This window comes from Papio anubis, chromosome 16 (assembly GCF_008728515.1).
Source record: "Papio anubis isolate 15944 chromosome 16, Panubis1.0, whole genome shotgun sequence".
Lineage (NCBI taxonomy): Eukaryota > Metazoa > Chordata > Mammalia > Primates > Cercopithecidae > Papio > Papio anubis.
In genome coordinates this window covers 78,617,359-78,642,196 of record NC_044991.1, presented here as the reverse complement: position 1 = coordinate 78,642,196, position 24,838 = coordinate 78,617,359, and the positions used below count along the sequence as shown (strand labels likewise).

Genomic DNA, 24,838 nt, shown 5'->3' with positions numbered 1-24,838 from the left:
CTCTGGTGCCCTGGGGACCACGGGAAGGAGATGTGGGAAGGGTAAGCAGAGGCTTACCCTTGCAGTGCTATGAAGGTCCCAGAGCCCGAGGTCAGCCTGAGAGTCCAGAGAATGGGGGACCTCTGGTGATTTGAATCACATGCACCCAGGTCACGGTGAGCCGAGGAGTGAGCTGAGGAGCAACGTTGCTTGAGGGATCAGAGATGATCAAAGTAGAGTCTGCTGCAGGCAAGAAGACTCCGCACCAGCGGTCCCCAACCTTTTTGGCACTAGGGACCAGTTGCATGGAAGACAGTTCTTTCCAAGGGTTGGGGAGGTGGGCTGATGGTTTCAGGATGATTCAAGCACATTATTACATTTATTGTGTACTTTATTTTTATGATTATTACATTGTAATATATAATAAAATAATTATATAACTCACGATCATGTAGAAACAGTGGGAGCCCTGAGCTTGTTTTCCTGCAACTAGATAGTCCAATCCAGGGGTGATGGGAGACAGTAACAGATGATCAGGCATTAGATTCTCATAAGGTGTGCGCAACCTAGATCCCTCGCAAGCGCAGTTTACAGTCGGGTTCACGCTGCTATGAGAATCTAATGCCAGGCTCATCTGACAGGAGGTGGCGCTCAGGCGGTAATGCAAGTGATGGGGAGTGGCTGTCAATACAGATGAAGCTTTGCTCACTCACCCGCCACTCACCTACTGCTGTGCGCCCAGTACCGGTCTGTGGTCTGGGGTTGAAGATCCCTGGTCTATACCACATTGTTAGCCTCAGCATTATTGACAGTTTGGCCCAGATAATCACTTGGCAGGGGCGCTGTCCTGGGCACTGTAGGATGTTCAACAGCATCCCCAACCTCCACCCGCTTGACGCCAGTAGCGCGGCCCAAATTATGACAACCAAAAATGCCTCCAGACCTTGCCTAATTTGCCCTGGCAGGGAATATTGCCCCTGGTCAACAACTGCTGGTCTATGGCTTAGAAATTTTCAGGAAAGACAAGGAAAGGAAAAGAAGAGCATGAGGAAAACTCAGTATCAGGGTCACCTTAAGCCTTCCCCTGTGCTCTCAGCAGTGCAGGCCCAGCGTCTGCTTGGCGGAATGCCTGCACAGCCCTCCCGAGCCGTCCTGCCAAGTGGGGTGCAGGGAGGAGGCCTGGCCTCCACTTGCTTTGCCTTGAGGGGCTGATCCAGCCGCACAGGGCTGTTGCCTGAGTGGTCTCTATTTATACTGAAATCTTTTTGTATATATACTTTTTTTAAATCCCTTTTTTAAAAAAACAATGTTTTGAGACACACTGGCTCTGTCACCCAGGTCGGAGCTCAGTGGCACGATCATAGCTCACTGCAGCCTCGACCTCTTGGGCTCAAGCGGTCCTCCCACCTCAGCCTCCCAAGTAGCTGAGACTATAGATGTGCTCCACTGTGCTCAGCTAATTTTTAAATTTTTTTGTAGGGACATGGTCTTGCCATGTTGCCCAGGCTGGCCTCCAACTCCTGGGCTCAGGTCATCCTCCTGCTTCAGCCTCCCAAAGTGCTGGGATTACAGGCATGAGCCACTATGCCCAGTCTAATCCTGTTTTTAAAATAGCAATACAACATGAACATGTTTTCAGTTATTTAATAAATATCCTTTGAGAACCTTATTTTATTTGGGGTTTTTTGTTTGTTTGAGACAGAGTTTTGCTCTGTCACTCAGGCTGGAGTGCAGTGGCATGATCTCGGCTCACTGCAACCTCCACCTCCCAGGTTCAAGGTGATTCCTGCCTCAGCCTCCCGAGTAGCTGGGATATTACAGGCATGCGCCACCGCACCCAGCTAATTTTTGTATTTTTAGTAGAGACGGGGTTTCTCCATGTTGGCCAGGCTGGTCTCGAACTCCTGACCTCAGGTGATCCACCTGCCTCGGCCTCCCAAAGTGCTGGGATTACAGGCGTGAGGCACTGCGTCCGGCCTGGGAACCTGATGTTAAATGGATGCTTTGCATTCCATCGTGTTGGGTACTTGATTTAACCATATTCCCTTTTATTGGGCATTAGGCTGCTTCCAACTTTGTGGTATTAAAAGCCACTCAGCAATGAACACCTCCTGCATTTCTTTTGTCAGCTAGGTAAACACTCATGCTCTCAATCCAGGTTGCTTGTGTTCAAAACCCAGTGCCACTACTTTCTAGCCATATGACTTTGGGTAGGTTACGTAGCCATTCTGGGCAGCGGTTTCCTCATCTGTATATTGAGGATGAAGACCTTCCTACCCATGCGCTGCCCCTGAGATTAAGAGTTCATATGTGTTAAGTACTTATAACAGTGCCTGGCATGTAGTAAGTGTTTAATAAATGTAAGCAAATACTTCTTGTTATTGCTGTTGCCTAAGGTTAAGGCCTTTGTGTGGTATAATAGATTCAAGAGGTGCATTTTTGAGTATCTTGATATACTTTGGGGCAGGTTTATTTTTCAGGTGATGGACCAACGTAAAATATGCTGTACAACAAGAATTTGCTAGGCTCTCATGAGTCAGAGACCAAATTGATGTGGCTAGGGTAGAGGCTAGTTAACACCAGGAAATACATTTGGATGATTAGGAAGAGGTCAGAACAGAGTTCTCCCAGGGCCAGGTAGATACATGGCCTTGGTTTTGTCTGGGCATGGGTAAGGTAATAGAGAGTCACAGTGGCTTCTTGAGCAGGGGAGGGGCATGAAATGTCAATGACCAAGTAAGCATGGCCTCTCCAGCTTTGATGCATCTCCAGTACCAGGAAGCCATCCTGCTAGCCGCCTTCTGACCTTCCCAAGAAGCAAAGGGCCTTAAAGTGCCTCATCTGCGGTGGGGAAAATGCTAATAAGAGATGAATACTGGCTGACACGATGGCTCAAGCCTGTAATCCCAGCACTTAGGGAGGCTGAGGCAGGCAGATCGCCCGAGGCCAGGAGTTTGAGACCAGCCTGGCCAACATGGTGAAACTCCACTAAAAAAAAAAACAAAAATTAGCCGGGCGTGGTGGTGTGCGCCTGTAATCCCAGCTACTTGGGAGACTGAGGCAGAAGAATTGCTTGAACCTGGGAGGCGGAGGTTGCAGTGAGCCAAGATGGCATCACTACGCTCTAGCCTGGCGGACAGAGTGAGACTCCATCTCAAAAAAAAAAAAAAAAAAAGGAAAAAAGGATGAATACTTCCTCCTCATGCCTAGTTGACAGAGCCTCCATGGGGAGGGGGCGTTGCCGATGGAACTGTGCAGGGAAGAGTTTGAGGCTGGATCCTACCAAGTTCCTTATGGAGTTAGGAGCCAGCCAGCTTTTAAGCACTCTGGGAGTTTAATTATTCTGAAGCTATCCAAGGGCATCCATTAAGCATTTGTGGAATCAATGAATGGTATTTATTCTCTAGCTTCTATTCTCTTGGTTTCAGAAGAAATTTCATATTTACCTCTTGAAGGCAGGAAAACACAGAGCCTGTTTCAGCTGTGAAAAGTTGGCTGTTAAGAACAAGAGTAATAATCACAGCTCCTATTATTGGCCATGTCTGCAGGCAGCCCTGTGCCTGCCACTTTCCGTGTGTGGTCTCATCTAAGCTGGCACCCGTGGGAGGCAGACAGTTTAGCTTGGAGAATCCAGGGGACTCGTCCACAGGTGATATTCAGCATTGACCTGTCATTCAACCTCTTGGGGCCTCAGCTTCCCTGTCTGTAAAATGAGATAGTGACAGTCTTTCTTTCCTAAAGTTAAATATGTAAATAAGCAGCGTGCACTTAGTGCTCATGGGATGTTCATCGTTATTTTTTGAAATGGGATCTCACTATGTTGCCCAGGTTGGCCTTGAACTCCTGGGCAGCACAGTGAGTTCAACATAGTGGACTCCAGCGATCCTCCTGCCTCAGCCTCCTGAGTATTTGGGATTACAGGTGTGTGCTTTTGTTATTATTTTTATGGTCTTGCAGTATTCATTGCTCAGGACATAGTCATCATTCAGTTGATACTGGCCCAGGTGCTGGCCTAGGCTGGGAGAGATTTGGGGGGCTGTAACCCACAGTGGTCACCAGCACAGCTCTGAGGTCGGATGGCCTGGGTTCAAATCACTGATCTGCCTTTAGTAGCTGTGTCATTCTGAATAAGTCACTTTACCTCTTTGAGCTGACATGTCCTCTTTTGTAAGATACAGATGATGATTTACTTCTCTTGGGAGGCGAGATTAAATGAGATTCTACAGGTTGGGTGCTTTGCATAGAGCTCAGAACATTGAATATGTTCATTAGATGTTAGCTTTTTTTATTCTGATCATTATATTTTGGCTGTGGAAAGACAAAGACAGGTAAGACTTTATCTCGTGGAACCAAGAGATATTAAAAAACAGTAATAAGTACTAATAATGAACATTATTAGTAATTTAGTAATCAGTAATTAGTAGTTCATTAATAATGAACTATGTGCCAGGCCTTATTCTAAGCACTTTGTATATGCTAACTAATCCGATGCCTCATAAGAGCCCTACAAGATAGACTACTGTTTTCTCCATTTTACTGATGGGAAACTGAGCACAGAGAAGTTAAGTAACTTAGTGAAGATCACACAGCTGGTAGAGGGCAGTGGTGGGATCTGACCCCAGGCAGCCTGGGTGTATACCCCACACCTTGGACTCTGTTGTTCTATGCTTAAAAAGCCTAGAACCAGGTTAATTTTGCATGAAGACCCTTCAGCTGCTCTGAGTCACAGGCTTGAAGCATTTTGTGGTGATGGGGACCCTTGAATTATCCACTTCACCCCTCTGGGCAGCAGTTTGAATCCTCCAGTGTTTCTGGCATCAAGGGGATACATTTCTGACCCTTTCATGCCTAACTAAAGAATCCCAGGTGAATGTAGTTCCTGCATTAATGACAAGAGACCATCGGGGGTGTTAGAGACACGGTGGGCTCCTCTGCGGGGGCTGTCTGGCTCTGAGGGCTCTCTGCAGAGAGGGGCTTGCCTTGCATTCACTGGTCCTGCTCTTTTGACCCCAAGAGCTCACCTCCCAGCCCGGGCTGTCTTCCGCAGGGGGAATCCCTGTTGCTCAACTTCTTTTTTCCAAAACTCATCCCCGTTCCCATCTCCATGGACATTTGGCCAGCAAGGGCTCTGCGGGGCGGGGCGGAACAGTTGAAGTTTTCCAAGGAAGGGGAATCCCAGCTGTTTCTCACATTAAGGAAAGGTGACAGCCTCCTGGGCTAATCTTAGCCCCGAGTTTGGTCATCGGCACCACCAGCTCCAATGTTCTTTTTATAGCTGTCGACTAAAATGGAATTGGCAGTTTCCACTCCAGCAAGATGACAAATTGGAGAGTGGTGGAAAAACAGTAGGAGACGGGAGCGTGGTGTTTCTTAAGTTAGAAAAGCTTGGTGTTTTGGAAAATGGCATCTTATTTATAGCAGCAATAATAATAATGATTATTATATTATTTGTATTACTATTTTTGATTATTTTGGTGACTTTCAAGAGCCTGTGTGATCTGGCCCCTGCCCATCTCTCTGGCCTCAGCTTTTTTGACTCTCTCCCTGCCACTTGGCTTCGCAACACCTGGCTTCACTCTGTCCTCAAACACCCCAAGCCCATTTCTGTCTCAGGACCTTGGCTTTCTCAGGGTGCTCTTAGAATGTTCCTCCACCATTTCTTTTCTTTTTTCTTTCTTTTTTCCTTTTTTTTTTTTTTTTTTTTTTTTTGAGATGGAGTCTTGCTCTGTTGCCCAGGCTGGAGTGGAGTGGCACCAGTGCGCGATCTCGACTTACTGCAAGCTCCATCTCCCGGGTTCACGCCATTCTCCTGCCTCAGCCTCCCAAGTAGCTGGGACTACAGGCGCCCGCCACCATGCCTGGCTAATTTTTTGTATTTTGTTTAGTAGAGACGGGGTTTCACCGTGTTAGCCAGGATGGTCTCGATCTCCTGACCTTGTGATCTGCCCGCCTTGGCCTCCCAAAGTGTTGGGATTACAGGCGTGAGCCACCGTGCGCAGCCTCCTCTACCCCTTCTTTTCAAGCCTGCCGCCTCCTATTCCTCCCAGTCTCGGCTCAAAGGTCACTTCCTCCACGGGGTCCTCCTTGACCGTCATTCTAAAGTTGTCCCACTTCCCCAACACCTTGTCACCTTTTGTGCCACTGCCCGGCTCTGTTTTCTTGGTGGCACTTAGCACTGTTGAAATCACCTTGCCTGTCTGTCCATTTATCACCTGGTCTCTCATGCTGGACTCTTAGTTCCTTGACAGCAGAGACTCAGTGTTTGCTGCTGTATCCTCAGCATCCAGAGTGGTCCCCGGCACACAGTAGGCGCTCATTTGTGTCGTTGAATGAATACATCTCTTTCAGTTGTCACTCCAGCCCTGAGAAACGGGCAGCATCATTCCCATTTTACAGATGAGGTAACTGAGGCTCACAGATGTCAAGTCATGCACCCCAGGTCAGCCCACAACTGGTGACAGAGGTAGAATCCCAAGGCAGCATTTGTCATCAACTCCAGAGTAATTTTTTCTAGTCATGTCGGAGAGGACAAAGAGAAACCAAACAGAACAATTAGGGTCTTTCCTATTTATCATTCTCAGTAATTGCTGAAAAGCCATTTGGATGTTCTCTGAAATTTAAAAAATGTGTAACCCCTCAGGCAAAGTTCACGCTGGGAAGTCCAGGCTGTTCCTGACTTCAGTGGGAACCCTGGCCCTTGGCCACACGGCCTCAGGCGGAGTCGGGGGTCCCAGCAAAACATTGCAAAACAGGAAAAAATCTAAGGACACAAAAATAAAAGTGATGTGGCAGCAGGAACGGGGTTGCCATGACTTTGAGCGACTCGCTGAGCCTGGGTGGGATCCAATGTTTTGGAAGGTTCCTTCACATGACACAGAGTTTTGGAATTTTTCGGCTGGTAAATCCTTCTTAATTCAGGCCCCCAGGCTCGGCCAACTAGCTCCCTGGCTCTCTGTGTCCCGCGGGGGCGTAGGTTGGAAACTGGCCTGCATCAGATTACTCAGCTTTGAGACTTAAATTGTTTGAAGAGAATTTTTTGTTTTGTTTTGCTGGACGATTTTCTTGGAACGGTCTGATGGCAGAGGCTCCCATCACCTGTCCAGAGGACAAATTGATTTTTTAGAAAGGAGGCGTGGGTGTGGAATTCCCTCTTTCCCACTGAGTCATCATATCCTGACATGAGTCACTTTATTACTTGGAGGTCCCCAAAGGTTGTATTTTGAGCTTTGTTTAATAAATATAAATGCATGTGCTTAAAATAATTTTTTTTTTTTGCTAAATTAAGTATTTTTTCCATGAATTAGTGCCCTGGAACAATCGGAACCATCTTAGAGCAGACACCTGCTCTTCCCACCTGTTTCTCTCCCTGGGTTCGGTTGTACCCGGCGTGGTGTTTTCTCAAACAATAGACCTGGTATGGGAGTCTCTCTACATGGGGCTTCCCTCTGAGAAATGTCAGACTTCAGGCAGGGCTGGGGCATGACTAAGGCTCTCCGGACCTTTGCCCTCAGTGACTCATGTCCCTGGTGTCAGTGGCCCCCTGGGCTGGACCCATCTCTTACCCACAGCTTTGCTGGGGCACGAAGCTGTTCTCCAAAGATGCAATCCAGATTGCAACTCTGAAGCTGCCCTGGAGATAGAGAAAATGGTCTCGTTTTCAGGGAGCTAAATATTTGCCTAAACTTGGTCCCCTGTATTGAAGAACAGGCTTTTAAGTCCAAGAATCCTGCAGTTCATTCTGTTTGCATCTATTTGAAAGAGGCCACAGAGAAATGAGTTTTTAGTGAGAAAACTCGTTGTGTCTAAGCACTTCCACCATCAGAAATTGTTCCTGGTGCCAAAGACCTTTGTGTAATTCCCACTTCAAAGGCTGGATTTTGCATCACCCGGCAGACTTGACCTGAAGCCTGGATTGGCCTCACACTATGTACCTTGGGACTCAGTTTTCCCATCTCTAAGATGGGGTTGGTGGTGTTTTAGCAATAGAAGGAGATCAAGGAACTGAAAGTGTCGGGCACATAGTAGGTGCTCAGAAAACATCAGCTGCCCTTCTACCTGCACTCTGGGAGCCCGGTTGACTTCACACAGGGTTCAGAGGGCAAGGCCATGCTGGTTTCTTGTCTGGGAGAAGAGTCCTTCCTGGAGAGGCGAATTTCTCTCTTGTCCTTACCCTGGAGCCATCAGACTCCTGGAGTCATAGCGTGGCAGCTGGAGGGAGTGTAACTAATGGTCTGCTTCCTCGCCTTCCCCATTTTACAGATGGGGAAGCTGAGTCACACAGTGTGGTCTTCAGACTTCTTTGAGATGACAGAGTTCGTCAGTGGAGGGCTGGGCCTGAAACCCCAACTTCCTGGTTCCCAGAGTAGCTGGCTGTCTGAAACGTGTGGGGATCATCTATAGATGACAGCTTAGGGCCGAGAAGAGTCACGTCTAGGGTGGGACAGGGGAGGAGCTGAAATCCGGCCTTTACGTAAGATTAACCTTGACTGAGCATCCAAGCGTGCCCTTTCAGCCTCGCTCGACTCACTCAGCCCCCGGTGCTTCCGTGTTCATTTCCCAGGTGTTTATTGAGCACCTACTATGTGCAGTGCCATGCCAGGCACAGGTGATGCGTGGCAGGTGAGGTCTCTGCCCTTGGGGGTGGACAGTCTGAAACTTGTTTATACGCAGGACACTTTCAGATGGGGAAAATGCTATGAAGCCAGGGAAGCCAGGTCACAGGCCCAAGAGAGAAAAGGGTGTGGAGTTAGGGGGGAAATATAGGATGTGCAGTTAAATTTGAATCCCAAACAGTGAGCTTCTTTAGTAAAAGTATGTTCTATACAATGGTAAGGAGTTTGGGACGTAAAAAGGTGTTCGTTGTTTTCTGAAATCCAAGTTTAACTGAACATCCTGTATTTTTATTGGTTAAATCTGGTAACCCTGGATAGAGAGGGGTCAGGGAGGTCTTCCTGGAGGAGATGGCTTTGAGCAGACCCCTGAAGGTGGGAAAGAGAGAGCCGCAAGGACTGCTGGGAGAGTGTCCCAGGCAAAAGGAACCGCCCAGTGCCAAGGCCCCAGCGTGGAGATGAGCTTAGGGCATTTGAGGGATGGGAAGCAGGCCCAGGTGGCCGGTGCATCATGAGAGTGAGAGCTGAGCCTGGAGAGGTGCTGCGGGGGACAGACCCGGCTGGGCCCTGCAGACATGGCAAGGAGTTTGGATTGCATTCCCAAAGCCACAGGTAGTTGTTGGAGGTTTTTGAGCAGGGGCGTGGCATGGTCCGGTTGATGTTTAAGAGTGCTCTGGCCATCTGTGTGAACAGTGGACTTGGTGGGGGGCAGCACTCAGAGAAGCTGGGAGGTGAGTGAGCAGCTGGTCCGGTTGTCCCGGTGGGGGATGGTTGGGGGCCAAGCCCACCAAGGAAGTAGTGGGGCAGACTTGGGAATCAAGGGACTTCCTTTCCAGATCTCAGTAAATCCATTTGGGCAGTGTTACCGTGTTGGGCGGCTGAAATGCTGAGCTAGGGGGGCCATTCCTGAACCTCCCCCACCCCACCCCCGTCTGCTGGGCTCATTAAGCCCATGCTTCCAGGGAGGACACGTTTTTCTGCTAGTTAGCAGTCATAAAGAGCAGACTGAAATGACTTCAACCATTTTTATTTGGCTAATTTTTAAAAGCAGGGCCAGGACTGGGAAGCATCACGCACGGTTTCCTAACATGAACTGACACTTTGATTTCCTCCCCATTTGCCTTGAGCCCAATGGCATGCTCACAGCCCGGGTGAGGACGGATTTGCCTTCCTCCTCCCAAAAGCTTGCTCATTTCTCCTGGAGTGCTGACACGAGCCCACAGCTCCTCCAGGCTGACTGCTAAGACTCCAGCCCCAACCCACGGCCAACCCTACTGCTTCCTGGCTGCTTTGTTCCATCGCAGGGTTAAAGAATTGCCAGCAAAGAGAAACCAGGAGACCAACCAAAGTATAGGGGCCATACATCAGCAAACGGGCTGGTGAGCGATGCCCATTCTTCTTGCATCTAGTAGGGGTTTTCTTCTGGAGTTGACTCTACAGTGAAGTTAAAGCAAAGGCTATAATGTCAGCTGGGCGTGGTGGCTCATGCCTGTAATCCCAGCACTTTGGGAGGCTGAGGTGGGCGAATCACCTGAGGTCAGGAGTTCGAGACCAGCCTGGCCAACATGGTGAAACTCCATCTCTACTTGAAATACAAAAATTAGCTGGGCGTGGTGGCATGTGCCTGTAATCCCAGCTACTTGGGAGGCTGAGGCAGGAGAATCTCTTGAACCTGGGAGGTAGAGGTTGCAGTGAGCTGAGATAGTGCCATGGACTCCTGCCTGGGCAATGGAGCGAGACCCTGTTTCAAAACCCAACAAACACAACAAAAAAGGCTATGATGTTACTTTAGCCATCCTCCCACCCCATTTTTTTTTTTTTTTTTTTAACTTGCAGAGTTGTGCTCAGTCTTCTCTAGACCTAACCCCTTTGCACAAAGTGGTTAGCTCCTTTCTCTTCACCTCTGACTAAGACTTGGAAGGGCCGTTTTCACACCGGCTGCCAGTCCTTGTTAATTTTGGATGGGAGAATTTTGCCTGAACATCTGCGCAAGAGACCAAAGTCCTTTATTTCATCTCAGCCCAGAGTGGTAGAAGCACACTTGGTCTTCTCAGTCCTGTTCCAAGGGGGCAGGTCTGCCCAGAGTCCCAGACCCAAGGTGTGGGTTGGGAGGTGGATTATACAGAACTCCTGGTCAATGGCACTTGGAACGATGTCTGGGCCTAGTTGCTCTGATTGTGTTTGATTCCTTGTCTGCACCCATATTCCCAGCTCCTTCCTCATCAGCTGATTCCCACAAAGGACCCCATAATAAGGGCTTGGTGATTCCTCCTTGCAGGGTCCTGTGGCTGGAGAGGTCAGTGGTCAGATGTTTCCTGGACTCTGGCTGTGGGGTGCACACTGGAGGATCCTGAGATCAATTTGTTTGTTTATTCAGCCAGTATTAATTGAGCAGCTATTATGTGCCAGATGCTGTAGAGCTGAGGATAAAGCAGAGAATGAGATAGCTATAGCTCTGCTCTGGGGGAACTCACAGCCTGGGGCTGGGTGGAGATAGCAAACCAATAGGTAGCTAAAATGATGTCAGGCTGGAAGAGAAAGTTATAGGGGGATGGTTTGGGATGAGGGGAGGTCTCCGTGAGCTGGACCTGAAGGATGGGAAGGGGATGGTCACAGGAGATCTGAAGAAAAGCATCTTGAGAGATGGAAACAGCAAGTTCCAAGGCCTGGAGATAGGCAGGTATGGCTGTTGGAGGGAAAGAGAAGGTCAGTGTGTCTAACGGAGTCAGAGGAGGAAAGCTGGGTAGAGAGGCTGGGTCCCCACCTCAGTAGACATAAGCAACCCTGAGTCCATGTCTCTCTTGAGCCTGGGTGGAATGTCCCGCCCTGCCTCCCTGTCTGGGGCTCCCTGGAGGGCTGGAAGGCATGCGTGGCCCATCTCATGGCCTGAGGTAGAGCTGTGCTAGAGCTCAGTCAGAGCTGATGGTCCATGCCCAGCCTCCCTCTCAGGCTTTGGCCCCGGAGAGCTCCCAAGAGACAGGAAGGTCAACAGGCAGTTGCAATGTGCCTTTTCCTTAAGGGGAAAAATATCTTTGTTTTAAAATAATAAAAACGTAAGCAAATTAAAGTCACCATGATGCTGCATGTTTCTTGAATCAGTGAAGAAAGGCATGAAGGTCTCACCTCACCATTCAGGCCCAGCCCCGGAGGTACAACCATATGAGTAGCTTGGGGCACAGGCTTTCAAAGTTTAAGTAGACTTATGAATAGACTCACAAAGTAGAAAAGAATCGAAGGGCCATCCTGACCCAAGTACTTTGGTGGGTACTGAAGGTTTTTGCTTCATTTCATTGCATTAAATTCTTCATTGCAAATAAATAAAATGGCCATAGAAAGTATTTATTGGTAAGACAATGGTTGAATTAATTATGGGCCATCATGCTGTACATACTGATCTGCAGCATTTTTTAAAAATCTGCTTTTTATTTTATTTTATTATTTTTTTTGAGGCAGAGTCTCACTTTGTCGCCCAGGCTAGAGTGCAATGGCGTGATCTCGGCTTACTGCAACATCCAGCTCCCGGATTCAAGTGATTCTCCTGCCTCAGCCTCCTGGGTAGCTGGGATTACAGGAACGCGCCACCACACCCAGCTAATTTTTGTATTTTTAGTAGAGACAGGATTTCACCATGTTGACCAAGCTGGTCTCAAACTCCTGACCTCAAATGATCTGCCCACCTCAGCCTCCCAAAGTGCTGGGATTACAGGCGTGAGCCACCATGCCCAGCAAAATCTGCTTTTTAATAGAACAGGATCATATTTCCAGGTTAGAAAACACAGATCTACCTTACTCTAAGTGATGCCCAGTGCTCTTCTACTGATTTTCCATACTAATTACAGATGGCCCATAATTAATTCAACCAGTCTCCTACCAATAAATACTTTCTATGGCCATTTTATTTATTTGCAATGAGGAATTTAATACAATGAAATGAAGCAAAAAACTTCAGTACCCACCAAAGTACTTGAGTCAGGATGACCCTTCAATTCTTTTTTACTGGAATCAGAACATGCAAGACTCCAGGTTCTAAAATCATAGGAATGATAGCAGCATTAACTATGGGCTGGGAATTTTATTAAGCATTTCACATACACTGTCTTTTTAAATTCTCGTCACATCTCCTTGAGGTCAATAAGATTAACCTTAATTTTTTTTTTTTTTTTTTTTTTTTGAGATGGAGTTTTGCTCTTGTTGTCCAGGCTGGAGTGCAATTGCGTGATCTTGGCTCACCGCAACCTCCGCCTCCCGGGTTCAAGCAATTCTCCTGCCTCAGCCTCCCAAGTAGCTGGGATTACAGGCACCCGCCACCATGCCCAGCTAATTTTTTGTATTTTTAGTAGAGATGGGGTTTCACCATGTTGGTCGGGCAGGTCTCAAACTCCTGACCTCAGATGGTCCACCCGCCTCCTCCCAAAGTGCTGGGATTACAGGCATGAGCCACTGAACCTGGCCAAACTTTATCATTTTTGCTTATGAGGAAACTGAGGCACAAAGAGCTGCCACTCAAAGGCCACACAGCGAGTAAACTATGAGGACAGAACTTGAACCTGGACAGAGTGACATCAGGCTGAGAAAACTCCATCAGCGTTTATTTTTTATTTTTGAGATAGAGTCTGGCTCTGTTGCCCAGGCTGGAGTGCTGTGGTGCTGTCTCCACTCACTGCAACCTCTGCCTCCTGGGTTCAAGTGATTCTCCTGCCTCAGCCTCCCGAGTAGCTGGGATTACAAGTGCCCACCACCACGCCTGGCTAATTTTCGTATTTGTAGTAGAGATGGGGTTTCGCCATGTTGGCCAGGCTGGTCTTGAACTCCTGATCTCAAGTGATCCACTCGCCTTGGCCTCCCAAAGTGCTGGGATTACAGGCCTGAGCCTCCACACCTGGCCCCATCAGCATTTGTTCTGAATTCCACTGCCCCATGGGAGTGCAATTCAGAGGTTGGGATTAGTGGGTTCTCCAGGCGAAACCCCAGGACTTGTGCACCCGTGGATGCAGGGTGGAGCGGGAAAGAGGAGCCCGGGAAAATGACCCCGAGGTACCTCGCAAACCACGCGCTTCCCTTAGAGGCCAGCCTCCTGGAGTGTGTCTTCCACATGCTGCATAAAATCGAGAAGGACGATGGATGTGGGTTTTCACTTCCTGTTGGGGACTTGTTTGTCCAGAACTGAGTGCAGCCCCTCCATGAGGGAGTACAGGTCAGGCCAGATTCCTGGGCTGCCCTTGGAGCTTCTGATACCAAAAGGGTGCAAAAGAAAGAAGATAGGCCCTTGGCTCATGGTTTAAGTTTTGATTTCTTATTCCTGTGAGGTCTTTTTCTCTGTGTGTGTGTTTTTAAAGTTAATGGTGAAAAGACCCACTTTGGAAAGCAAAGGAAAATCAGGCACCGTGCTGCAGTCTCACATAACAGACCGTCGCTTCATAAATTCCCTCCAGTCCAAACCCGTAGGCAGAAGTACTGCAAGCAGAAAATGCAGTTGGAAAATGTTTATTATTTTCTGATTTTAAAATGCTTGTGTTTTTCTCAGTATTAACACATTGTGGAATATATGCAACAAATGATAAAGAAGACAGTGTTGAAATACTCTCTTGCCACTAGCTGTAATAACCGTAACCCATGTCTGTTGAACTTTTTTTTTTTTTTTTTTTTTTTGAGACGGAGTTTCTCTCTTGTTGCCCAGGCTGGAGTGCAATGGCACGATCTCAGCTCACTGCAACCTCCATCTCCGAGTTCAAGAGATTCTCCTGCCTCAGCTCCCCGAGTAGCTGGGATTACAGGCGCACGCCACCACGCCGACTACTTTTTTGTATTTTTAGTAGAGACAGGGTTTTACCATGTTGGCCAGGCTAGTCTCGAACTCTTGACCTCAGGTGATCCACGCGCCTCAGTGCTGGGATCACAGGTGTGAGCCACTGCACCCGGCCCCAAACATTTATATAATACCCTGCTTGGGCCTGTTACCATATTTAATCTTCAGAATGACCCCATAAGTTATGGGTACTATAATTATCTCCATACGTTGGATAAGAGGCAGGGAGAGAGATCGTGTTATGTCTAAGGTCTCACAAATCATTGGGGGTAGTCAGGGATTTGAAGCTGAGTGTGTCTGCTCCGAAATTTGGGGTACACAGGAGTAAAATGGCAGAGCGCTGGGGTGACAGAAATTGGTTGTGGCTGCAGGACATGCCCACGAAGGCTCAGGGTTCCAGTCAGCGTGTTGTGGAAGGCCTGGCAGAGAACACTGGAGAGGGCAGGACTTCCCCCCTGCCCGCCATGGACATCTTTCCCTGAGCCACACTTACCGGGCTCTGGGAGGCTGTGGGATGTGGCGGCTCACCGCCTCACTGTGGGGCGTCCCGAGGAAGGGCTGGTTGCTGTGGCTGGAGCTCAGAGGAGGGGAACTAGGCGGAGGAGCTGCAAGGCACAGGGATCTGAAACTGCACGAGGAGCACTGACTCTGAAGCCAGGCTGCCTGGGTTCCAATCTGGCTTCCCCACAGGGTCTGGCTGTGTGACTTTGGCCTGTGCTCTTGCCTCTCTGTGCCTGATGTCTTCCCCTATAAAATGGGGTGAGGAGACCTGCCTCCTACGGGTGCTGTACAGATGAGACAAGCCCGTGTATATGAGGTGCTTAGAGTGATGCCAGGCATGTAGTGAGCGCTCAGAAGAGTTGGGTAAGAACAATGCCTGGAGAGGCTGGAATGAGGGTAGGAGCCGGGTTGTGCAGGGCCTTGGGGGCCACAGTGAAGCTTCCACAGTATCCTGAGGGCACAGCAAAGCAGGGAAGGGCTTGAGATCTGCATCTGCATGAATCTTTGTGGTAAGTGACCCTACAAAGATCCCACCCCCATGAAATCTTTCTCCAGCCTCCCAGTAACCTTCTAGCCTCGCAGTGATCTGGTGAGCTTCTCTCGTGTAACAACCTTGACCTGTCTTTGAAGCCATCTCCTTCATTATTAGATTATGTCAGTTGTTGCTTAAAGGCTGTGATTTAATAACTACTGTGGGTCTTTGCACAGCCCCCTTGCTTCTCTGGGCCTCAGTTTCCTCATCTGCTGGTGTGGGGCTGGCTAGTTTCTAAGGGTACTCTCAGGAACCTGTGTGCTGGAATTCTGTGGCTGTCAGTGGGTGCAGTTTTGTCTGCCATGTACACTCACCAGAGGTAGGAAAAGGTCTTCTTCTTGTTGCGTCCCTTGACCCGGAGAGGACAGTCCACGAGAACTCTCCTCTTGGTGACGCCCTTTTCGTTGCACCGCCATTTTGTATTTTCTGTTTCATCTGCCGCTATTGGTGTGAGCCTAGGAAGAGAGCTGGGAATGGAAGCTTCGTGGGTCCTACTTAATACTTACTGACCACATTTCCAGGTACTATTTTCTCCCTTTCCTCCCCATTATGAACTTCTGAAAATGATCCTTTTTTTTTTTTTTTTTCAAAGCAAGCTCATATAAGTGGAAAAAGAAATGATACTGTTGGTGGCAAAATTCAATAATTCAGTTCAGGCAAGGAGAGGCTATGGGAGTGGGTGACAAACCAAACATCAACATGTTACCATTTCCTCTGTTCATTTCTTACTCAATCTTCAGGCTTCAAGCTCACTTTGCAGTTGTGGATGAAAACACACTTTTTGATGAAGACCCTAGTCTGGTCTGTACAGTCACGCTCCTGGTGGTGACCTCTACCTGAAAAGGGGACATGTGTCTCTGTTGGGTGGTCTTTGACCTGTCTTTGACAAAGAAATGAGGATTGTCCTGACCAGTTCTATACAGGACTTTGCACACTGAAAGGACTCAGGTCTTGATGACTTTGCTTCCAATTCCTCGATGTCCATCCGGCGATCTTCCCTTGCTTCCTTTCGAGCATCAGACATGCCTGCTCAGTTGTCTGAGAAAACAGGGGGCATGTCTGATGTTAGCCTCTGGCTTTTTCTTGGCCTCACCAGCAGCCGTTGGAGCCACTGACACTTCTGTCTGTTCACTCATGAGATGTTGATTAGGCATTTGCGAGTGTTGGGGAGATGGTGATGAATATGACTTGGTCTAGGGACCAAGGAACACTAGAGTGAGAGTCAGTACATGAACCACCTGTTCTCTTCCCTTTTAACATAGCCCATGTTTTGCTGAGTCATTTCAGGGATTGCGCTGTAAGGTCAGGACTTACAGACTTAATTGTTACAAAGGGCTCTAGTGTGTTCATTCCTTGTTCCTTGTTAAGATCATCTAGAGAGCAATCACAAGACTTTATGTTAATTTTTCATGGGGGAGGGGCTGGGAGTATGTTTAAGTAATGCTTGAAACCCAGATTTCATTGGGTGAATCTTAAGAGCCAAGACTATATGGGTTCAAACCTCAGCAATCACAGAAGATACGAATAGTTGTGCTTAAAAGTAGGGAGGGGTTCAACTCTGCACAGCAACATGTTAAAGCCTCTGAGAAGTCCTGCAGTGAAGAAAGCCATTCGACTTTGACTCAGCAGTTTCCAAATGCTTATTAGCATGTCGAATTTTTCCCACTTCTCATAAAACTATTTAATATCCTTCAGAACCAGTGTTCCACAAAACATCCTGGAAATACTTGTTGAAATGATTTGTTTCAGCTAAAAACTACCCAATGACCAGTATAGGTGGTCAGCAAGAGAAATCAATTATTTACAAATGCAGAGGTGTTTTTTTTTTTTGGCCCAACTTCTTGGACCCAAACTGGGGAAGTAGTGTTCTGCTTCTGGACAGGAGAGTTTACTGAGCAAAACCTCTTCATCAGTTGTTAGGACTGACATGAGATCCAGGCTGTCTGCTGAGGAAAGGTGGAGGGTGAGCCCCTGTCTTTCTGCTCTTCAGTGACTTGTGAGCCAGGACACCACTGAAGTCACTGGCTTCTCTCATGACTTGGGGCCGCATCTTTAAGCCTGTGTTCTCAGACCACCAAGAAGGCACGTCTGGGACAGTCAGGGACCTGTCATTGTGCTTCTTTAACAGCTTCGGCATATAATAAAGTATAACATATAACAATGCTTTTAAAAATTATTTAGTTATTTACTTGTTTTGAGACGAGTTCTCACTCTGTTGCCCAGGCTGGAGTGCAGTGGTGCAATCTTGGTTTGCTGCAATGTCCGCCTCCTGGGTTCAGGCAATTCTCCTGCCTCAGCCTCCCAAGTAGCTGGGATTACAGGCATATGCCACCACACCTGGCAAATTTTTGTATTTTTATTTTTAGTAGAGATGGGGTTTCACCATGCTGGCCAGGCTGATCTCAAACTCCTAGTCTCAAGGGATCCATCTGCCTTGACCTCCCAAAGTGCTTGGATTACAGGCATAAGCCACCATGCCCAGCCCTTAATAATGCTTTTTTTTTTTTTTTTTTTTTTTTTTTTTTTAAAAAGAAAGAAATATGGACATTCAGATATGGAGAAAAAAATGATAATAGGATTCTGGACAGTTTCTATTTTTTTTCTTGTTTTCTGTTGTTGCCCTGTTTCTTTTTGGCTATCAACATTATTTTATGTTTTAATTTTTAAAAATATAACTTCAACTTTTATTTTAGATTTGGGAAGTACATGTGGTTTGTTACATGGGTATATTACATGACACTGAGGTTTGGGTATGAATGAGCTGTCACTCAGGCAGTGAACACAGTACCCAACTGGTAGATCGCTGGTCCCTGCCCTGGTCCCTGTCTCCCACCTCCATTAGTCCTCAATATCTGCTGTTCCCATCTTCATGTCCGTGTATACCCTATGCTGAGCTCTCACTTATAAATGAGAACATGTGGTGTTGAGTTTTCTGTTCCTGCCTTAATTTACTTAGGACTATGTTGCCTTGTTTTCTATTGACACCATGTCTTCCTTTTGGAAAAAGGAAATATTCATATGTATAAATACATATATACACATACATGCACATATTGACACATACACACCTCACTGAAATGACATAATACGTAAGCTAAGATAAACAGAAGTTGGTGAGTTTTTGTCTTAAATCTTTGGTTTCTAATAGTTCCTTCAAAGTCTGTCATTTTTGAATTTTTCTAGATGGGCAGCAAATCTGGGAGATGGAAGCCACGGTGGATAAGGACAAGAGCCAGCCCGTAAGCACGTGACGCACTGACTGTCAGGCAGCTGAGTGTCTCAGTCCCCCTCACGTTTCCCTCCTTCATGCTCTTTCCTTCTTTCCCTCCTTCCTTCATCAGTGTTCCCCAGAGCTTTGGACCTAACAGGTACTCAATATGTGCATATTAATGAGTGAATTCAACATTTATTGAGCACCATGCTCTCTGATTTATAACTGTGACACCTTATTATATTTTGATGGAGTATTTTTCTTTGCTGCTGCTGAGAAGTTAAATTCCCCGGAAATTGAATTTCCACTGGAAACCTATGAAAGGCACATCAAAACACCCATTAGACAGTGGGCTGCCGGGATGCACTCAGGGTCTGGGTAGGAACTGAGGCATGATTGCAGTTAAGTTCATGACAACTCCTTCCTTCCAGAACATGCTTTTTGTTGAGATCCCTGAATATCGGAATAAGCACATCCGCACACCTGTAAAAGTGAACTTCTACGTCATCAATGGGAAGAGAAAACGAAGTCAGCCTCAGCACTTTACCTACCACCCAGGTAAGGAGTGTCTTTGACGACCCCTTTGGTATTGAGAGGCGGTAAAGGCATGGGGCTCAGGACTCCTGAAGTCTGCTCCTAGTCGGGTAACTTTGGCCAGATGACTCAACCTCTCTGAGCCTCAGTTGCATCATCTGTGAGACAGCATCTTCCTTATAAGGGTTCTGGAAATTAAATGCACATAAATCCTTAGCACAGTGCAAAGTAAGCTGATGTCAGTGATATTAGCTCTTACTGCCTTAGTACTTTTCTTTGGGGGAAGGGGGAATAGAAGAAGGGTGTGTGTATGCATGTTTAACAGAAGGGTGCTAAGTGGCTGACTCCTGTCCCTGGCTTCGATTTGATCATGATAGAGGGGCTATGCCCTAAAACCTGCAGAATCTTTATGTGACCCCCCCCCCCATGTGGGTCATCACCCCAAGGCCTAATGGAGTGACTGGTAGATAACAGGGTCAGGAGGTCTTATTTCCACAAAGTACAACCCCAAGAAAGGTGATGAGTACCATTTTTTCATTCATTCATTTGTCCAGAAACTATTTGAGTGCCAGGCACTGTTCTTGGCTTGTGGACACAGCTGTGAACACGACAGGGTAAGAATCCCTGTCCATGTGGAACTGCCATTCTAACAGAGGGGATTAGGTCATAGATGATGTTGATATTATTGGTATGCTGGATTATGATTGTGGCGGCAGAAAAGGTGGACAGGAGCAGCCAGGGGAAGCATAATTTTACATTTTAAAAATGCTTCTCTGAGCTCTCCCTTGGGAAATAGGCTGTAGCTTCCCAGGCTGAGAAAGGCCTGCTAGCTACCTTCCAAGATTGGAAACCTATAATTGGAGACAATCACCCAGGGTATAATTTCCATCCTATGGCAGTTTCTCAGGGAGCCTCTGGGCTGCTGGAAGCATTAAACTGAGGGGTGCCCTGGCAGCCTTGCCTTGGTGAGCTTGACTTGTGCCCACAGTTTTGTGTTGACCCGTGTGAGGACACTGCTGTCCTGGGACTGACATGACGCTCTATCAGGGGCAGGGTTCAGGTCACCAGGACCCAAAACTGTGGGAGATCGCTGGGAGGGCTCCAGACTGCAGCTCAGGAATCCCTTTGAGCAGACAGGCTCTCATTTATGTTTCCTGTGCTCTCTTCTCTCATTTGTGGCCCGGCCTTGGCTCTTGTCTGGCTGAGCATGGCTGGAGTGAGATCTCAGTCTCCCAGCTGGGCCAGGGAGTGAGGTGACGGCCTTTGAATAGCACCTCAAGGGACAATTTCTGTGGTTAGAGACAGCCTTGCCTAGTCTCCTTATCTCCTCCAATCCCCAATACTTGGAGGTCCCCCACCACACACACACACACACACACACACACACACACGCAGGCACACGCAGACTTGGTCACAGTCCTGTTACTGATTCATTTACTCCAGTAAAAAGAAAACTGATTCCTCAACTCCTGGGATTGGTAATGCTTTAGTATGGATGCTGGGGAAAGAGTGATTTCAGTGATCGGTGCTGGGCAGGGAGAAAGGAATGGCCACAGCGACAACACAAGTGGTAGTCATGATGGATGATCCTAGTAAGAGAATAGCAGTGACAGCAAGCATTGAGCACTTACTGTATGCCAGCCACTGGGCTCAGTGCTTTGCACACACATCTTATTTAATCCTCCCAATGATCCCGTGGGGGTAGGTATGATTGTTCCTGCCAGGTAACAGATGGGGAAACTGAGGCTTGAGCCAGTAGTGCTCATTCCCCCAAAGCGCTACAGAACGGAGGGAGGGAACAGTCACTATTTGCTCATTCCTTTGTCTGGAAAATATCTGAGTGCCTATTAAGTACCAGGTGCTGTTTTGGGCCATGAGGATCAAAAACCAGACCAAAGTCCTCTCTGAGGAGCTGACATTTGGAGGAGGGGCGTATTTAGGTAATAAATCAGCAGGTAAAGCATCTATGACATGTCAGACGGGGATAAGCAGTAGAAAGGAAAGCAAGCGGAGACAGGAGCTGCTGGGGTAGAAAGAGGGGGAGGCATCATCTGAAATCAAGCGTTCTCCTCCGAGCTGTCACCTGGAGAAAGAGGCTGTAAAATCCCAGGGCTGAGTCAGACCTACCAGCCACTTTTCCAATATTGGAGAAATCTATAATTCAGGATGTTCATTGCCAGGGTAAAGTTTCCTACCTAAGACAATTGCACGGGGAACCTTTTGTCCAAGGCTGATAAGGAACGGGGACCAACTGTTTGTCCCACCCGTATGGACTCCCAAAGCCATGTTCCCAAGCACCGTCCACGAATCCTCCGTGCACATCCGTGGCCCACTGCCATGGGTGCCCCTATGTGCTCTTTTCTCCTCCCAGTCCCAGCCATCAAGACGGAGCCCACGGATGAATATGACCCCACTCTGATCTGCAGCCCCACCCATGGAGGCCTGGGGAGCCAGCCTTACTACCCCCAGCACCCGATGGTGGCCGAGTCCCCCTCCTGCCTCGTGGCCACCATGGCTCCCTGCCAGCAGTTCCGCACGGGGCTCTCATCCCCTGACGCCCGCTACCAGCAACAGAACCCAGCGGCCGTACTCTACCAGCGGAGCAAGAGCCTGAGCCCCAGCCTGCTGGGCTACCAGCAGCCGGCCCTCATGGCCGCCCCACTGTCCCTTGCGGACGCTCACCGCTCTGTGCTGGTGCACGCCGGCTCCCAGGGCCAGAGCTCCGCCCTGCTCCACCCCTCTCCGACCAATCAGCAGGCCTCGCCTGTGATCCACTACTCACCCACCAATCAGCAGCTGCGCTGCGGAAGCCACCAGGAGTTCCAGCACATCATGTACTGCGAGAATTTCGCACCAGGCACCACCAGGCCTGGCCCGCCCCCGGTCAGTCAAGGTCAGAGGCTGAGCCCGGGTTCCTACCCCACAGTCATTCAGCAGCAGAATGCCACGAGCCAAAGAGCCGCCAAAAACGGACCCCCGGTCAGTGACCAAAAGGAAGTGTTACCTGCGGGGGTGACCATTAAACAGGAGCAGAACTTGGACCAGACCTACTTGGATGATGGTAAGACGCTTGAGTTTTGTCACTGCCTGTAAGGATGGTGCCCTGAAGCATCTCTGCCCAGGAAGTTCACTGCATGGCCTACAGATTCCTTAACCTCTTTGGGCCTCAGTGTCCCCATCTTAATTTAAGGAGGTTGAATAATATGACTCTGAAAGCCACCCCCAGCTCTGTGCAAGAATTACCTCCCAGCAGTAGTTGCAGAGGGGAAGTAGTAACAATTTTAGATGCCCCCATCCAGAATCACCCCCATGGAAAAAGCAAATGAGGGCAACCCGGCATCCCCTGGGTCATGAACTGGGTCCATTTAACTGCTTCCACACTCTTTCCAATTGCCAAATTTAGACTGAGGCCAAGAAAATAGAAAGGAAGGAAAGCTAACCTCCTTTCATTCCTGTACAGAAAAAAAAATCCCACTTTATAGCCCTCTTTTGTATATTTTGAGGGAGGGAGAGGGAGGAAAAGGAAGAAGAAAGCTCATTGAAAAGTGGCTTTATCAGAACAGCTTGCAGGCAGACTGCGGGCACTTCTGTACCCTGTGCTGGTGAAACAGAGATGCGCATTGATGGGAAGGAAGCAGTGGGCTTCCGCTGTGGTGAGCCCAGCTGATGGGTGGTTTGGGCCAAGGAAAAGATGCAGAGAAGGCTTTGTGTGAGTCTGTAGGTGCCCGTTTGTGGGCAAGGGGTCTGGCCAGAGGGTAGTCTTGTGGAGCAGCTGTGATGAGGTGTTGGTCCAGGATCTCAGGGAGGAAGGACGAACCACATTGCTGAGACTCACCTGGGAGCCACAAGGTGCATTGGGAGGTCGGAGAGGGTGGGGGGAGCAGAGCAGCCTTGCCTTGGGGGATCCAGACAGAAAAACAGGCTGTTGGACTTTCTTTATCTTTACTTTTCTTTTAAAAATTTTTTGTGGATATATAGCAGGTATATATATTTATGGGATACATGAGATGTTTGGAGACAGGCATGCAAAGTGAAATAAGCACATATAGAGAATGGGCTATCCATCCCCTCAAGCATTTATCCATTGAGTTGCAAATCCCATGACACTCTTTACCTTATTTTAAAGTGTACAGTTAAGCGACTGGAGTTTTTTCTTAATAGAAGAAGGAAAAACCTCAATTACTGGCTGTCATTCCCAGTTCCAGTCTTGTATTTTATAGGCAGTAGCATCTGATATACCCTGAAACCTCAATTATTTCAGAAAATTAACTCTCAGGAGCCCAGCCAAGGGGTAGGAAGTAAAGTAAAAGCTTCAAAACAGCCACAATAATTACCATCAAGACCGGGTACTAAATTTCAGACTCTGTGGTGCCAGAAATATCCTCTGCTGCATAGTCAGAGGCTGTTGACCTTTACTCCACGAAACGTCTTGACAAGCCAGGTTATCTGGGGGCTCTGTGACTTCTAGTATTCTGCATACTCAATCTCTAGGGAGACAATCAATCAAAGACGTCCCCTGAACTCACCAAGCAAAGACCTCTGGGGCCACTTCTTGTGGGGTCATCCTGCCCCCCATGCCTTACAAGGCTGACCTCTAGGTATTGCTCTGTTAATAATTGATCCGTCTGATTCTGAATAATCAAGCACAGGTTGAGTTAGGATCGTGGTGCTGTGTTTTGAAAGGGACACCTGCATACAATCCATCCGTGAACAATGTACATTCACAGTGGTGAAGATAAAGTTTTGGTGCTTATTTTCAAGGGGGCAATCATGTAGAGAATTAACTAAGGCAGAACGTGATGGATCAATGAAGCATGGTGGTAACCAGACCCCTCTCCACGTGAGGCCTTGGGGGATCAATTGTATTGGAGAAGAGGTGCTTTATAAATAAATGAGTGTCTGTGCAGGGCCGGATCATTTTCCCCAGCTGACTCTGCACCTAGGGCTGGTCTGGTCTCCAGAGCGAGAACACACTGGCCTCTCCTACCCCATCCATCTCTTGTTAAAGGCAAATGGTGAGTGCCTTGGATATTAGGGTGCCCGTGTCCAGGTGGCCAGAGGTGGTCATGACTGGCTGTGGCAGCCCCAGATCCATAGATGTCCTTGTTGTTTCCACAGAAGATTGTGTTATAGAGAAAGCAGCTGAGCATGGAGACCCTTTTGGGCCTCCTGAGGCCCTTTCTGAACACAGGCAGGTTCAAAGTCGTGGTGAGGGGGAGTCTCGCCAGGTCCAAACCTGAGTCGGCTCTAAGGATATCTCAGAGAACTGAATGAGGTGAAGTTTAGGTACATGCTGTATGACCCCAGCCCATGGGCTGTTAGGAGCTGTTTTCTGAAGGAGGGTTCCATGGCTTTAAAAGATGAAAAAACTAGGTTAAACCAAATTTATTTTTGTTTTGGTTTTGGTTTAATTACTTGTTGCAGGACTTCTGAGAGCCTTTACCATGCTAGCGGACATTATAAATCTCTCAAACTAGGGGGTGCAGCACAAAGGAGAGCGCATCGCACACTCCAGGTGATGCTGTCCACACCGGACTGTACTGCGTTCTGTGAGAATGGAGGCCTGGGAGTTGTGCTACACAGCTGACCTGGAAGCTCCTTTCCTAATACTTGGCAGAAATAACATAAAGGAAACTCAAGAGCTCTGAAGCGCAGCACTGCCCTGT

General features: G+C 48.1%; 1 protein-coding gene across 4 annotated transcripts in view; it reads left to right on the top strand.

The window, feature by feature from the left end:
* The window catches only part of NFATC2 (nuclear factor of activated T cells 2), a 157,186-nt gene that overhangs the window by 89,751 nt on the left and 42,597 nt on the right, over nucleotides 1–24,838 (top strand). For all 4 annotated transcript variants that reach the window (XM_017944688.3, XM_017944690.3, XM_003904606.5 and 1 more), the window contains exons 7-9: nucleotides 18,611–18,666; nucleotides 19,070–19,196; nucleotides 21,544–22,233. In XM_017944688.3, coding sequence (XP_017800177.1) covers nucleotides 18,611–18,666; nucleotides 19,070–19,196; nucleotides 21,544–22,233 — 873 coding nt within the window. The remainder of the gene's footprint in view (nucleotides 1–18,610; nucleotides 18,667–19,069; nucleotides 19,197–21,543; nucleotides 22,234–24,838) is intronic.